Consider the following 14806-nt stretch of genomic DNA (forward strand, 5'->3'; position numbering starts at 1 on the left):
TTGTATTGATTTTTATTAAAGTCACAGAAACGGAGCAGCTTCTTTCTTCTGCTGTCCAAACTACAATGACACCATGCAGCTCCAAACTAATATAGATCTGTCCGCCCATGAACTATAGAACTTACATGACTCACTTATTTATATATATATATATATATATATATATAAATTTGTCTGCTCAAATTTCAAAAACATACTAAATATTTATTGACAGCTACTTCTAATTAACTACAGTGCATGTAAAAACAGCATACATCCATTCATTATGGAGTTCTTGTCCCCTCAGTTGAATGTTATTAAAGGGTTGCTGAGAGCTGTTTCCTGTCACCGATCGCCACAATATGTTATTTTATTCTCCACAACCGTTTGACCTCTTGCGGGTCCCGTGCCTGAGGTTGAGAACCACTGCCAAAATAGACTTCTGATGCTTTGATCGTGTTGGCACCATCTTTATTATTTACAGCACAATCATTTTCTGTCATGGTAACAAAAAGAGCGAAAGGAATGAGGTCAAGTTGAAGTCTGTATCAGAATATAGAGTATAAAACTACGACACAATTCTTTATTTGATTGAACAGGCAAAGTGTAAAATAGTTGCTAGAAGACACGCCACAAAATATGAAAAGAAAACAAAAACTGTCAAAACTTGAAGATTCAAAAATTCATGTGGTTGTGTTTGTTGTTTCAAGTCTACAGCAAGTAAAATCTTCCACTCCCAGTGTTCTAAGTATTGGATTAGGATTGTTGAACCATCAGGCTCCAACGAAACTATTTTATTTATTCTGCTCCTTTATTTTCTGAGTGTAGTATTTCTCTTGTAACCTCAACACTCTTATCTGCATCTTTATTTTCTCCTTCCTCAGCTGATCGAGGTCCATCGTGTCCAGATCACTGCTGGTAGAGCTCCCAGACGACTGAGCCTCCACGATGTCCGGGAACGGAGTCGTGTCTGAGGCTTGGCTTATTTGGGGAACTCTGTGGAGACAAATTCTCTTCATGGCCTCGCATGCAAATTAAACATCTTTGTTTATTTAAATGATGCGATCGTTAGACTCTTACCCTGTCTCTAGGAGCATCGCTTGTAATTCTGCTGTGTCATGGCTAGAGGTGGTGCCATCTGTCATCTCATATTTACATCCAACCAACAAACTCGGGGATGTAGTGGGAGGGTCATAATCTGTACAGTTAGTAGAATATATTTAAATTTGAAGTATATTTTCAGTCTTGCACAAAGAAAAAATGAGTTCTCTTAAGGTTTCTCAACTCACCCATTGCTGCTGAGATTTCTTCCTTAATAAATGTCTGTGGTGAGGCGGCATCTCTGATACTTCCAGTTGCAAAAGGTTGACCAGTGGCGTCAGATCTCGACATGTGGAGATGCTCGTCAGAAGCATTTTCACAGTCTTCAAAAAGTGCAGGCCCCATCTCTGTTTGCGTTCCTTCTTTTTCTTCCACCTCTTCACAATGACCCTCCTCCCAGTCCCCTTTGCAAAGGACAAAATGTCAAATATTAAAACAAATCAATGACATTTTAAACCATCTTACCACTGAAAGAGCTCTTAAATCTTTATTTGATGCTAACCTTTAATGTCAACCAAATGTGTGTCTGTCACAGTAACTACCAGCACAGGGGAGGCACAGAGGTTGGCAGCGTGATCGCCGAGTGATCCGATGTGCTTAGTTTCAGGTTTGATGTCTTGGGACATGGTTGCTCGTGCAGATAGAGTTGGAGAACTTTCAGTTTTGATTTTTCTCTGTTCATCTTCTTCTCGTTCACTATCTTCTGTAAAGCCCTCCTGATTCTCTTTCTCATCACCTCCGATGGTCGATGTCTCCAACATATGCGAGTGATCGAGTTGCACGGATGCTGTGATGGAGAGGTCATCTACTGGTGAACCGTTGCGTGCTCTCTCATCTTCATTTTGTGCATCTTCACTGTCTGTTCACGAATGAGACTGAGGTTACAGAATATAATCACTTGGACTAAAAGTAAAATAATAAATATAAAGAGTTCAGTCTAGAACTGCTCCATATGGAAAGTGTCATGACATAACTTCTGTTAATATTTGGCGCTATGCAAGTAAAAGTGAACTCATGTTTGAGTAGGACAATTATTTTACAAACCTTTTAGTGGATACTCCATCACTGCATTCGTTTGTACCTGAAACTAGAGTAGACACCAGATACACAGATGTAGGACTTGTTGTATTTTATTCTTATTTTTTTTAAGTCAGAGAGGTTATCAGTATTTATTTTGAATGGTTAGTGGAAAAATATATTTTAAAAAAACAATAAATGGGGAAAATCCCAGTTTGAGAAAACAACTTCTTGTTCATCTTGAAACAGTTAAAGGTCCAGTGTGTTGGATTTAGTGGCATCTAGTGGTGGGTTTACAGATTGCAACCCACTGAGTACAGCTTGCCTTTGGTTTGTCCATTCTGGGCTACTGTAGAAACTCCATGGAAGAGGACTCTCTCTCTCTCTCTCTGCAAATTTGAGAGTCTCAAACACTAATAACAATATATATTATATTAATTTTCTGCCAGTAGATCGTCTTAAATCTTACACACTGGACCTTTAATGCTGCCCTACAAAGACAAAACGCAGAAACTACATAATTTGTGGTCCTGAGTTAAGACCAGAATCTGACTTTATGGCGTTGTTCTTCAGAAATTATTATACCATATTTATATATATATATTTGGAGAAACAACAGCATGGAAAATTCAAAAGAACTATAAAATAGAGGTGAAAAACAAACAGTGGTGACTGCATTCAGGTTAGTTAGCTTCCCTGGGGGCAATGAACCATGAGGTTCAAGTGTTCAAGTGTTTTGAGAGATATAACAGAGTATGTGCACACACACACCCACACAATTCTTTGTCTTACCTCTGGAAGCCTTCTGATGACAACTTTTACTTCCCTCAGAGGTGTTGAAATGATCGATTTTGCTTCCCTGCCTGAAAGAAAAAGAGTGATTTTCATACATGTGCAAAGAGATATTAGTAGCCTCACATGCTTTTTCTTTATTATTTTATTTTTTTACAGATGATGATTCCTATCGGAAACGTCACCTTCAACATCACTGTTGTCGTTTTCATCAACAGCGGGCATATCCCCATCTTCCATTTCTCCCTTTTCCACCTCATCTTCCTCTTCTTTATTCTCGTCAACTCTTGTCAAGTCTACAACCTCTCCATTATTTCCAAGCTCTACCCTCTCTTCCTCTGTCTCCAGTACCAATTCTTCACTGCCTGGAAGCCAGTCTTCATCTGTAACATCATCTTCCTCAGTTTCTTCTGCGGACTGTATTTCTGACTCTTTTGACAGGGGTATAATAATATGTACACTTTAAGTAATCATTGATTACTATGTGGTAAATCTATATTAATAATATTGACTTTGCATGCACTCTGGTTATTGTTGTTGTAACTCTGGGTTAAACTACAATTTCAAGAAAGTGCGTACAAACCTTCAGAAGTGCTCTCTGATATGCGACTTGATGATCGGATTTTCATTTTCTGGGAGAATAAAGAAAACAAAATATATGAAACTCATCATAACGGTCAAAGTTGAATGTATTTGTTTTATAAAATCAGTATCACAGTGTAGTGTAGTGACTTTCAGTTACCTTTGTAGTCTTTTGAAATCCCTGAGTGGTTAAGTGACCTTGCTGTGAGAATAGTGAGAAGTTAGTTAGGCAGTTTATTTGTTGTGTTTGTCTTGATTTTACTCAATAAAGAAAAGTTCACATAAAGTTAAGAAATTCTTACCTCAATCCAAAACTTCAGAGGCTTTTTGTCATAGAGAATACTTGTTTTCCATTTTTTATTGGCGCCTTTTCCCCCAAGTTCCTCGAAAGCAGAGGGAGAAAACCAGCTGTCCCCACACTTGATACACTTCACAGCTAAACAGAAATATGATTAGAACATAATGAACAATAATGTGTTTACATCTTTATGAATCATGAAGTTAATAAGTTTCTGCTTACCCTGGTACAGCTTGTCCTTATCCAGGAGGCCAGTTTTGTTTCCACAGGTCACATTCAAAAATCCTGTAGATTTTACAGAGTTGCATCAACACTTTTTTTTTATCGGCTATATTGAGCACAAACCTAAGTTCTGTTTCTTGTTTTAATAGATGCAAAAAGTTTTGGAATTGGTCCTGTAGCCACCAGACTCCATTGACAAATCATTTTGACTCGCAGCACACAGGAGTTGATGGTCTCGATTAGGTTAAGTGGAATTGATTAGAGCTATTCATTAAGACTGTATCTGCAAACACTCGATATTAAATGACTCAAGTTGGGATTGTGGTGAGAAAACTTACTTAGTACGTCTTGAAATTATTTTTAAAAAACAAAACATGGATGCTTAAATATATCACATAAAGACTCACTTTCTTGTGTGTGGTTGTTCTGGGTGGACGGGCCTGGCTGCTCATCGTCTTCTTCACCCTCTTCTTCAACCTCGTCCCGGTCCTCCTCCTCATCCTCATCATCTTCAGTATATTTGGGTTTCTTTCTAATCCTTAAGCTAGGTCTCCTGTTTTTGTCTTCTTTTTCTTCTTCTTCTTCTTCTTCATCATCAGACTCTATTCTTAACCGTGCTCTTTTCCTCTCCATTCAGTCTTCTTTGCACATTGATAACTTTATTCTGTACCTTTCAAAAGGCCCAAACAAACGTTCATTAACCACAAAAGAACAGTATAACACTATGTATTGTCATTATTACCATTATTAAGCTTTCACTTAAACATAATTCATGACAGCGGTGCCTTTTCGCTCTACATGGGTAATAATTTACCCATTTCCTGCACACAAAAAAAGCCGCGAAAATCACTTCATTTTTCTCTAAAAGCTCTCCTGTATATCTGTGTGCCAACTTCACATTTCCCTGCACTCGTTTTATTGCACCAAAGCCTGTTTTATTTTGAAAGTATTAAATATTTATCCACCTGAAGGAAGATTAGAGAGGGTTAAAACACTTAGACGATGAGAACAGGAGTCATAATTCCACATATGTTATATAATTATAATACCACAGCATAAGGTGTGGTATTATGAGAATAGTTTAATATGAAAAGATCCCAGATTTTCATGATTTTCAGGAGAATGAATGAAAGTACTGTAATGGTGCACTGTTCACCACCCATTATATTATAATCACTGAAAATACACTTACTGCATTATGTAACATGTCTGCTTATTTTATAAAACTGTTTCACAAAACTACATGCAGCCATCAAAACCGCTTTATACGAGTTATCACAGATAAAGCTGTGTCTTTTCTTAGCAGCTGTGTCTTACCTCTGCTGCGCCTCAACGAGAGAAATGAAACAGAAAGTTTAAAGAGGGAGACACTCCCACAACATATTTGAATCATCACAGTGAGCTTCAGCTGACTGAAAATGCACCAGCAGAGGGCTCTGCAGGCTCACTGTGGAAAAACAAGCTTTGGGTGTTTGGTGTTCTGGGTTTCTGGGTTTTAAACTGCCTTGGTTTTGAGATTTAAGATTTTAACTGCATAGCTCCCTGTAGATCCTTGAACTTGAACTTCCCACACTCTTTTCCAATTAACAGACCAGTGTACCAGTTTTAGGACACATTTCGATATATATATATAGTATATAGTGTCATGCACAAGACAAGACACTTTAAATATACCAAAGAAAAGCAATAAACATAATAAATCAAAAGATGCAGAACAGAAATATAAACACAATCCTGCTCTTTGGACATAACCGAAACACAATTGAGGCACATAGAGCGCTCTCTAATGTTGTTTTTAACACTGCATTTGTATGATCAAGACATTCTGCCAACATTTTATAGAAAAAATCTATATCTAATGTTGTGGTATAAACGGACAATCCTCCTCTGGAATCGAGTGGACCTCTGTGCTCTGGATAGGTTAAGGGTGATGAAAAGTGAGGATGATAAATATTCTTAGACTGTCTATTCTTTATTTTAGTTTACACAAAAAATACAGATTTTCACATTACGATTACAGCCAAATGATTGGACAGAACTGACGATAAAAACAGTTTAAACAATATCTTTTTTTATGGTTGTGTTACATAATAGTGGATTAAGTTTTAATGATGAGGAAGCAAAAAATCTAAACAAAATGATAAACACTGTTTTCTAATGATGAGCTGACGATTTCCCTGGAATTAAAATCCACTACGTTGATTGAACACCTGTTATAGACTCAAATAATTGATGGATAAGTACTGACAGCGCTTCTCTCCCTTTCTTCAAAACACACCTAATCATTTTTCTTAGAATAAGAAGTAGATCGATACATGAAGACAATGAAAAACAGAATGCCGATTAACGTAACGGGCAACAGAATCGGAGCAAACGGAGTTAGTATCATCAACACTATGATGGTTATCGCAGCCTTCCAAAGCAGGGAATTCCTGATCTCCCTCTCTGCAGCCAGCCTTGATTCCCTCTCTTCCATCCTCCACAGCTTCTCCTTCTTCGCCTCCAGTTCTGTCCCCTGGTAACGATCCTTCAACTGTTCCTCCTTGTGTTTGATTTCAGCTTCTCTCTCTGCTAGGATAATCTCCTGTTTTTCCTGAATCTGCCTCTCCTCTTTGGGATACATGGTTTTGTCGTAAACTTTCTTTCCGTTCAGGGCCACCAGTGTTTGGATCTTTGCTATGAAACTGGTCACCTGCTCCGGGTCCTCCTGGGTCTTGTTGTTGAAGACATGGAAGCCGCCGCTACACTTGCGTATGAAGTTGCGAAGGTTGGCATCGCTCTCTGTGATCATATCATTTATTGTTTGATCTTCCAAACGATCCCCATGAGTGAACAACACGATGGTGTAGTCCCACACTCTTGGACCAAACTTCGCTTCGATCAGTGCGTTGGTATTTCGATCTTCCTGAGTCATCCGTCCTACAGGGACTACAAGCACGAAGACGTGAGGTCCTGGTTCCAGGAGTTTGTAGCACTGCAGAATCTTTCCCACATTGACCTCCATGTTGCTGTCTGTCTCAAAGAAGCCGGGTGTGTCGATCACAGCGACAGGCACATCCTTAACTTTCTTAGTCAAACAGACAGGCACATCATGAACTATCCCCATCACCTTCTCACACTGTGTGGTGACTCTCACCACCTTCATGTCTGATTTAAACACTTTCTTTCCGAGGATGGTGTTCCCACTCGAGCTCTTGCCTACGCCACTCTTTCCAAGAAGCATGATCCTCAGGGGCTCTGTGAATTCAACAAACAGGAAACATCTTACTACATGCTTAGATTTTCTGTTTAATGGTGGATAGTCAGTATCAGTTATTTCTGTTAGGCATATACAATATTTACAACACCCTACACCAAAAGCATCATCAGCATCCACCTGATCTGGATGAATGGTGTAGGAATTGGAGGCATTTATGTTTGTAGTCCACCCTTTTAAGGAGATGAAAAGTCGAAAAAGTGGCTGTTCGGCTGTTCCTAGGACAGGTTTGTGTTATTCCGTCCTTGGTTCATGCAAAACGTGTTGATTCTAGGTGTGGCATTTTCATTTTAAATCTGCTGGTATCAGTCAAGATAAAGGCCATGCCCACATAATTGTGACTGGACTTTCATTTCAGAATTGTTTTGGCCGGGTCAAGAATCAGAATCAGAATAAATTTTATTCGCTAAGAAAGTTTACACAAACACAGAATTTACTGTGGCAGGATTGAGCACACACAGAACATATACGGAAAAGAAAAGATAAACTAGTATAGAAATAAAAAGAAATAAGTAAGGGGTATAAAATATAAAATATGGAGGGGAATGGATATGTACAGTACAGAAGTGTCATAAAGTGTCATGTGCAATGTTCAGTGTGATTGCTGGGTGGGGGCGGGGTAACCGCAAACTGAACAAACATTGCAAAACATGCAGAGAGACTCTCACCTGCTGACACCATGACCAGAGACGAGTAAGGCCTCTTTAAACTAAACTAACTGCATATGAATGCAGACTCATCAGACAAGGGACCAAAATTTCCCCAGTTGCAGTTGCGGTTGATCTCTACCAATAAATGACTGGTTGTGGCCTGAAATGATTGTCTCTTAGTTCCAACCACTTTTTCCGGTGTTAAGCAGAGCTTAAACCAGTTTGATTTTGAACAAACTGACTTGTTATTATGAGAAACAAGTAAGCATGTCTCAGGTCACGTCTTAGACTGTTACTAAATTATCAGAGCTCACTAAGGAGCACGTTAGACTACAGATAAGGAGTCAGCTGTAAGGCGATCAGATTATGACAACAATGGGAGGTGTGGGTTGACACCAAAATAGAGTAAAAAAAAAAAAAAAAGAAGTCAGACCAGTCCAGGAAAAAGTGACTAAAGTAAACAACTTGCAGATATAGAAGTCAGACAAATTTGTCAATGAGGTAAATAGGTAAAGTAAGAGAGAGTAAAAGTAAGAGTAAAAGTAAAAGTAAGAGAAGTAAAGAGGTAAAATACTTTATTTATTTATTTATTTTTTTAAATATTTTATATTTGATATTGGGCTGCTCCGGGACCAGGGGAAACCAATTTTCGTCTCATCCCATGTTTACATGTGTTGTAATGACAAATAAAACTCCTTGAAATGTTTCACTTTCTTTTTAAGACATGGTAAATTATATTACATTAACATTACAAGTTCTTTAGTAATCTTGTAAAAAGGGTAAAGTTTATCATGTGTAATAAACACGATCTACTTATCTAATGCAAACAGAAGAGGAGGAGAAAGGCCAGCAAAGAGTAAATAAAAGATAAAACAATGATGGGAAGTGTTTTTCCTCTTCCCTTGCTGTTTCCTTGCCTGCAGCTCCTGAACATGTGCCAACAGAGTGAGCCACGTGATTTAAAAACTCCTGATGAGTTGTCCTATAAGTAAACAAATGTAAAATCCTTTCGAATAAAGTTCATTTTATATTAAACCCGTTGAGATTTTGACTTTATGAGCAGCTGAACACAGAAAGAATAACTAAAAGGTTAAAGTACACAAGAAGTAGGAAGTGCTATTTTCAAAGTTCACCTTCAGACTTACCTTCAGGTGTCTCCGGCTGTTCTTGATCCCCGACAGCCTGTATGTCAGGGATGTTGGCAGAAGCATCGTCCGGGCTGCCAACAACCATGTTTATTTAAGTTTCTGGTGCTCAGACGAAGTCTGGCGTTCCTTGTTTAGGTCTTCCTTCCTAAAACTGACAATGAAAGTGAAACTGTGTAAAAGGAAATGTTGAGCAACACAAATAAAGTTTCACAAGTTTCACAAGACCTGAAAAATATTCTCCTTGGAATAAACTATACTTCTATACAGAGCATTAATTCATGTATATATACATTATTTTAGACAGCATTTAATTTGCAACTGGGGAACTAAGTTTAATGTTGCACAACTTTCTTTGTAGAGGCGTGAAAACAGATCAAAATCGCCATCTGGTGGCCGGTGTACAGATTCACATTATTTCGAGCCTACATTAAAGCAATACTCACATATCTGTACTTACATTTGTTACTGTAATTGTTCCTCTTGTCCCTGCTGATCTGAAGTGATACCCTCCTGTTGATAATGTAAGTGTCTTTATTTTGTTAAAAAAAACGCATCACATCTTCCAGTGCTCTAGTCTTTTAGTACAAAATAAGTACAAAGTGTTTGGTACATTAAGTCTAGAAGTAAAAGATGGCAGGGGTTACAGAGCCTCTCTGCTCTCCAGGCTGTAACCCTCAATTCTCTCAGAACATTATTGATCCTCCTGTTGGATTTTTGCAGGTGAGCATCTGTTGTGTAGAATTTTATTCATCAATGTTCAGTCGGTGGAGAGAAAGTGCACAGGAGTCCAAGTCTTCTTATGTTGAAAGGTTTATTGAAGCTTGGCCAAGGAGAATGAAGCATTTATCAATACACTTGTCATGACATGATGCCGAGCTGTCCTCTCTGGCTCGTCTGTATGACCCCAGAATAGTGCCACAACTACTCTTATGTCTAAGGAAATATGTTAGTGGTCCGACATTGTTATCCGACTCCGTCAAGGCTTCTACTTTATGTACCTACCTGTTGTGTCAAGGGAGTGAGACAGCGCTTTCCTCTGACCTAAACACAAACATACAGCTGCTCTGTATCTCAAGGAGAAGTCACAATCTAAAGATTTAACACTATCCCTACAGTGACCTGCTTGACCCTGCGTAACTCAACTTATTTTAATTTGATCTTATGGACCGGTCCATTCCACCAAAAAAAAGATTTGGCGATTATATCACACTTGATACCATGTAGCTTATCTTTTTAATGAAGAGTTTTAAAGTGTACATGACATAAAACCAATGGACTGTTGATCTTTACAAATCAAGACTAGTCTGAAAATGGCATAGCCATCAGTGCTGGGTAAAAATGTTTCGAATCGAATCGAACTGTGAGCTTAAAAAGTCAAATCAAGTCATGGATTTGAAGAATCGTGACGCCCCTCATCACTTCCGGTCAGCCAGTCTCTGCAGGAGGGCAATGACCGTGTCCTGTTTGGAAGAGAGCAGCTCCAGGGCCGTGGCTATCCTCCCGAGGGACTCCGCCATCCGTACCTCCCTCCTCTCGCGCCTCTTCTCTCTGGCTTCCACCCGGCGACGGGCCACCCGGTCCAGGTAAGCCTGCTCCTCCTGTCGCTTCAGAATCTCCTGGCACAAAGTGGTGCTGGGTTGCTCCTCGTTTCCTTTCTGGTTCTGTCTTTCAGCTCCCGACGATGTAGTTGTCGCAGACAACGAGGTGGAAACAGACGAAGTGAGGCACGAGGAAGCGGGGGGAAAAGAGGAGGAGAGGCCGAGGAGATTCTGATTGCTGCCAATCGGCGCGTTGCTAAGGCGAAACGGTATGACACCCGATGAGAATGACGGAGCTTTACGGCCGACGTAGCGCGACGTGTTGAGGTCTGTGTTACTAGTCAAGCCAAGGGAAGGAGAAGTAGAAGCTGTCTCTGTAAAACAAGGGGAGGAGATAAAAGATGGAGATGGCACGATGGTGGCTGGATGAACAGTGGTTGTAACAATGTCACTGTTGAGGACGATCAGGGGCTTGAGGTCTGGAGCATTTGTGGGGCTAATGGTGGCTGTAGTCATTGAAGTAATGGCAGCAGTGCTATTGATGATTTGACTGCTGATGGCTCCCTGACCCGCTGATTCCAGAACACCAGTCGAAGCAAAGTCCCCGTTAGGGCGGATGATGCTGGGGGGCTGTGGAAGCTGTGGTTTTGCTGCGATCTTTGCCAAAGGCCCGGGCAGCGCAGAAAGAGCATTTCCAGCTCGGTTTCTTTTGTTGTTGATGATTTGCGTGCCGACAGTGTCACAGAGTGTGGCATCCATCAACTAGACGGATCAGAGGAAATAAACAGGTTATATATAGAGCAGTCCATTCATACACTAGGCTCTATATGATTATGCTGCTGACTGCTATTAACTGGCCAACAACTGGGCTTCCTGTTTGGAGTCAAGTTGCAGACAAAAACCAACTATGGTCATTTAAAACTACAGTATACTAGTCATCCACAAAGCACACAAGTTCTATAAATCATTGAACCACAATGTAACCCATGTTTGTTTCCAATTAATCTGTTGTAGAAGCTAAAAACTCCTTACAAACAGATCAGTCACCAGACCCTGCCCCCCTTTAGATACTGTTGCTACAGTAAGAGTGTCAAGGAGCCTTCCAATTTCGCCTGTACTTATCAATGTACTACTTCTTTTTTTTTGCATTGCATTGTGTGAAATGGCAATGGCAGGGGTACACCCTGGACAAGTCAGTCGCCAGTTCATCGCAGGGCACATAGAGACAAACCCTACGGACAATTTAGAGTCACCAATTAACCAATTAAATGCATGTCTTTGTACTGTGGGAGGAAGCAGAAAAGTCTGCCAGTTACTCTGACTCATTATAACTCATTCAAATCATGGAAACATCTGCTTGCACAGCAGTCAATATGGGTAAACATAGTTTTGTGTTGGAGCTTGGTTTCTGGGTCAGTCGTCAGACCTGATCCAGTTCTATTTCCCGAGCCAGTTGCAGTCCAAATTAGCCCCCAAAATGATACATAAACCATGAGAAGATATTTTCAGATTTGATCCAACATTTGATCTCCGTGTGGAAACGTCATACTCACATCAAAGAACTCCCAGGACGTTTTAGCGTGTCCCGTCTCCCGGCTGCGATCTTTGACCCTCTTGTATGTGACGATGAGGTTGTTCCACTTGCGGCGGATCTTTTCGACAGGAATCACGTGACCCTTGGAGGCCATCTCCTCCTGGACGCTCTGGAAGAGCTGCGAGCGTTCCCGAGTCTCGTACAGGCCCCAGCGGCGGCCGACGGCCTCAATCAGGCACAAAACAGCTTTGGAGGAGAAATCGGAGCCGGAGGGAAGCGTCTTCTCTGAAAGAGCAGGTGGCATCGCTGAAGCTGGGAGAGGACACACACATTTTAAAATCAGGTCATTTGTGCTCCAGGTGCACCTGTGAGAAGTACGTAACGCTTTACAGCACTAAGTCACACACCACCAACTATTTCACTGACTTTGGTGAAACTGGATCATATTTTATGGAGAAAATGTTTCTTGGTTTTTCCATAAAATATGATCCAGTTCACCTCTGGTGTCCTCCGGCTGCTCTGCCTCAACTCTCTGTGAGTTACAGAGTTTCCTGACGGACAGTGAAGTAAACTGCTGCCAGCTGTAGCTGCTGTTAGCTCAGTTTGTTAGCCGGGCCGACCGGACTGTGAGCTCAGAGCACCGGGGGAGTGTCAGTGTTTGTTACGCTGTACCACAGGCGTTTTGGACCACCGGGAAGAAGAAGAGGAGGTTTTACAAGCCCAGGACAGGGAAGTGTCATGCTAGAACCGGAGCTGGGTGAGTGAGCAATGTAACCGGGCTCAGCAGCCTCTATGGACTTAATGACAGAGGCGAAGAGACTAAAGAGGACACTGACGGAGGAAGCCAAGATTAGTTGTTGGTGAGCGGTTCAACTAAAAGGCTTAAAGACAGATGCCGAGCTGGGCTTCTTGCTGTTGGACTAGTAAGTATCGACTCGCTAGTTTTTGATCATAAGTGATATAATCATAACAAATATCGGTGCACAACTGTTTATATTTACCACAGTGATGGACATACATCACAAAAATACCAATTTGTATGCAGTGTTGCTTTAAGATGATTTTTAATTTTTAAGTTTATTATTTATTCAGGCTGAAAATATCTGATCATTTGTATGTAAATTACATTTGGAGCTCCCTTTACACTCACAACAATACATGACTTTTTAGACAGGAAAGGTTGGGAAAGAATCACATAACCGCCTCAGATTTATATGTATATGTACTGTAAGAAGACCCTGTGCATGTGTTTTATTTAACTGTGACGTCCGGAGCTCACACTGACTGATGCACTCACCTGGAGCTATCTTCAGGTAAGTTTTTCCATCTCCTGACGTGGTGAAGAAGCGGTCCGTGCTCACAGGATCTAATTAAAAGAGACATTCAGACAGACAGATTTAAATATGGAATTACTTATTTCATTTTGCACTATAATAAAAAAAAAGAAGGAGCCCATCAAATGTGAACTCACACAGCAGCACAGGAGTGGCTGTCGTGGCTGCTTGCAGCTCTGTGTCAGCCAGCTCCTCTGCAGTCTGATCCACTCCTCCTCCTCCTCCTCCTCCTCCTCCTCCTCTGCATGCGGTATCTCCGCAGGGCGCAGGCGACTCCTGACTGCCCAAAACCAGCGCAGATGTGTTCTCATCGACTGCTTCAGTCTTCACATGCATTGTTGAGACGTCCCTGCTGCTGCTGCTGCTGCCTCCTTGCAGATTTCCCTCCATGGCAGTAACACACACACACACACACACACACACACACACACACACAATGGAGAAGCCTGTTTTGTCTGCGCAGGCGTTGGATTTTGGGAGAAAGTTTGGAGATCGCGGATCTCAATCGGCGGTGCGGGGTTCAGCCTCGGTATGACTCCCGCACGTCAGGTTAGTTGTGCGCGTGATGGACACGCATGCTCTGCCCCCCCCTCTCCTCCTCCTCCCTCCCTCCGCATGTTTTTTCATGAGGGGCAGAGAAATGGCTGCGCTGTCCACCACCTCAGCCCGACGGATGCGCAGAGCGGCTGCGCAGCTCTCAGCACAGATTTGCTGCTGGCAACAGTGACGTCAGTGACCGCACATGCGGTTCATGTTTACCCCGCAATAAAGCTTCACTTTACCATACCGATCCAATCTATTATTTATTATTATTTATTTATTTATTTAGATAGATAGATAGATAGATAGATAGATAGATAGATAGATAGATAGATAGATAGATAGATAGATAGATAGATAGATAGATAGATTTCAGGTATATAATACATATTGTATGGATTAATGACAACATGTGTATGAATATTACATGAAATAGATCCACCTAAATGTTACACATTTGACCTTTAAACAAAATCCACCACTCCTTTCCCCTCTGTGTATTAAATGCACTTTCAATAGAGGGTGTAGTTCTAGTATTATTATTTATTTTGACACTTAGTCTAGGTAGTCAGCAGGATATGTAAAAGCTTACATTGGTCTGCATCACATTATAAGCATTCTCTAAAACTGGACCAAAACTTCTGTACAGGGAGATTTTTTAAATGTGCTCCCTTGTTAAAGGTGTTGTGAGGGGCAGGGATGAGCTGATGGTTTGGACAGCCTGATAAGTCTGCTCCTCATGTGCAGGCAGTTTTCTGAGTGGAGTAAGACCTCTGCTTGCAACAACAGAACAGGCTGCTGATGACAGGTTACCC

General features: G+C 41.0%; 3 protein-coding genes across 4 annotated transcripts; all 3 read right to left on the minus strand.

The window, feature by feature from the left end:
* Window positions 1-433: 433 nt before the first annotated feature.
* Window positions 434-5397, minus strand: LOC104922910 (ABC transporter F family member 4). Of its 2 annotated transcripts, XM_027284727.1 has the most exons (13): window positions 5309-5397; window positions 4399-4661; window positions 3992-4054; window positions 3774-3907; window positions 3632-3673; window positions 3473-3521; window positions 3075-3320; window positions 2890-2960; window positions 2125-2167; window positions 1583-1939; window positions 1269-1484; window positions 1060-1177; window positions 434-975 (listed from the first exon to the last, which is right to left on the minus strand). In XM_027284727.1, the coding sequence occupies exons 2-13, from the start codon at window positions 4622-4624 to the stop codon at window positions 774-776; spliced, it is 1767 nt and encodes a 588-aa protein (XP_027140528.1). In that variant the 5' UTR covers window positions 4625-4661; window positions 5309-5397; the 3' UTR covers window positions 434-773. The 2 variants fall into 2 exon arrangements, with proteins under 2 accessions (XP_027140528.1, XP_027140529.1); XM_027284728.1 differs by lacking the exon at window positions 3075-3320.
* A 545-nt stretch (window positions 5398-5942) lies between these two features.
* On the minus strand, window positions 5943-9196 carry LOC113746998 (GTPase IMAP family member 7-like). The gene is made up of 2 exons (XM_027284741.1): window positions 9043-9196; window positions 5943-7228 (listed from the first exon to the last, which is right to left on the minus strand). The coding sequence occupies exons 1-2, from the start codon at window positions 9128-9130 to the stop codon at window positions 6270-6272; spliced, it is 1047 nt and encodes a 348-aa protein (XP_027140542.1). The 5' UTR covers window positions 9131-9196; the 3' UTR covers window positions 5943-6269.
* A 414-nt stretch (window positions 9197-9610) lies between these two features.
* LOC104922920 (uncharacterized) lies at window positions 9611-14125 on the minus strand. The gene is made up of 4 exons (XM_010735882.3): window positions 13589-14125; window positions 13415-13483; window positions 12137-12429; window positions 9611-11345 (listed from the first exon to the last, which is right to left on the minus strand). Exons 1-4 carry the CDS (start codon window positions 13839-13841, stop codon window positions 10461-10463), a joined length of 1500 nt encoding a protein of 499 aa, XP_010734184.3. The 5' UTR covers window positions 13842-14125; the 3' UTR covers window positions 9611-10460.
* Between the last annotated feature and the right edge of the window lie 681 nt (window positions 14126-14806).

This window comes from Larimichthys crocea, chromosome XII (assembly GCF_000972845.2).
Source record: "Larimichthys crocea isolate SSNF chromosome XII, L_crocea_2.0, whole genome shotgun sequence".
Classification (NCBI taxonomy): Eukaryota; Metazoa; Chordata; class Actinopteri; family Sciaenidae; genus Larimichthys; species Larimichthys crocea.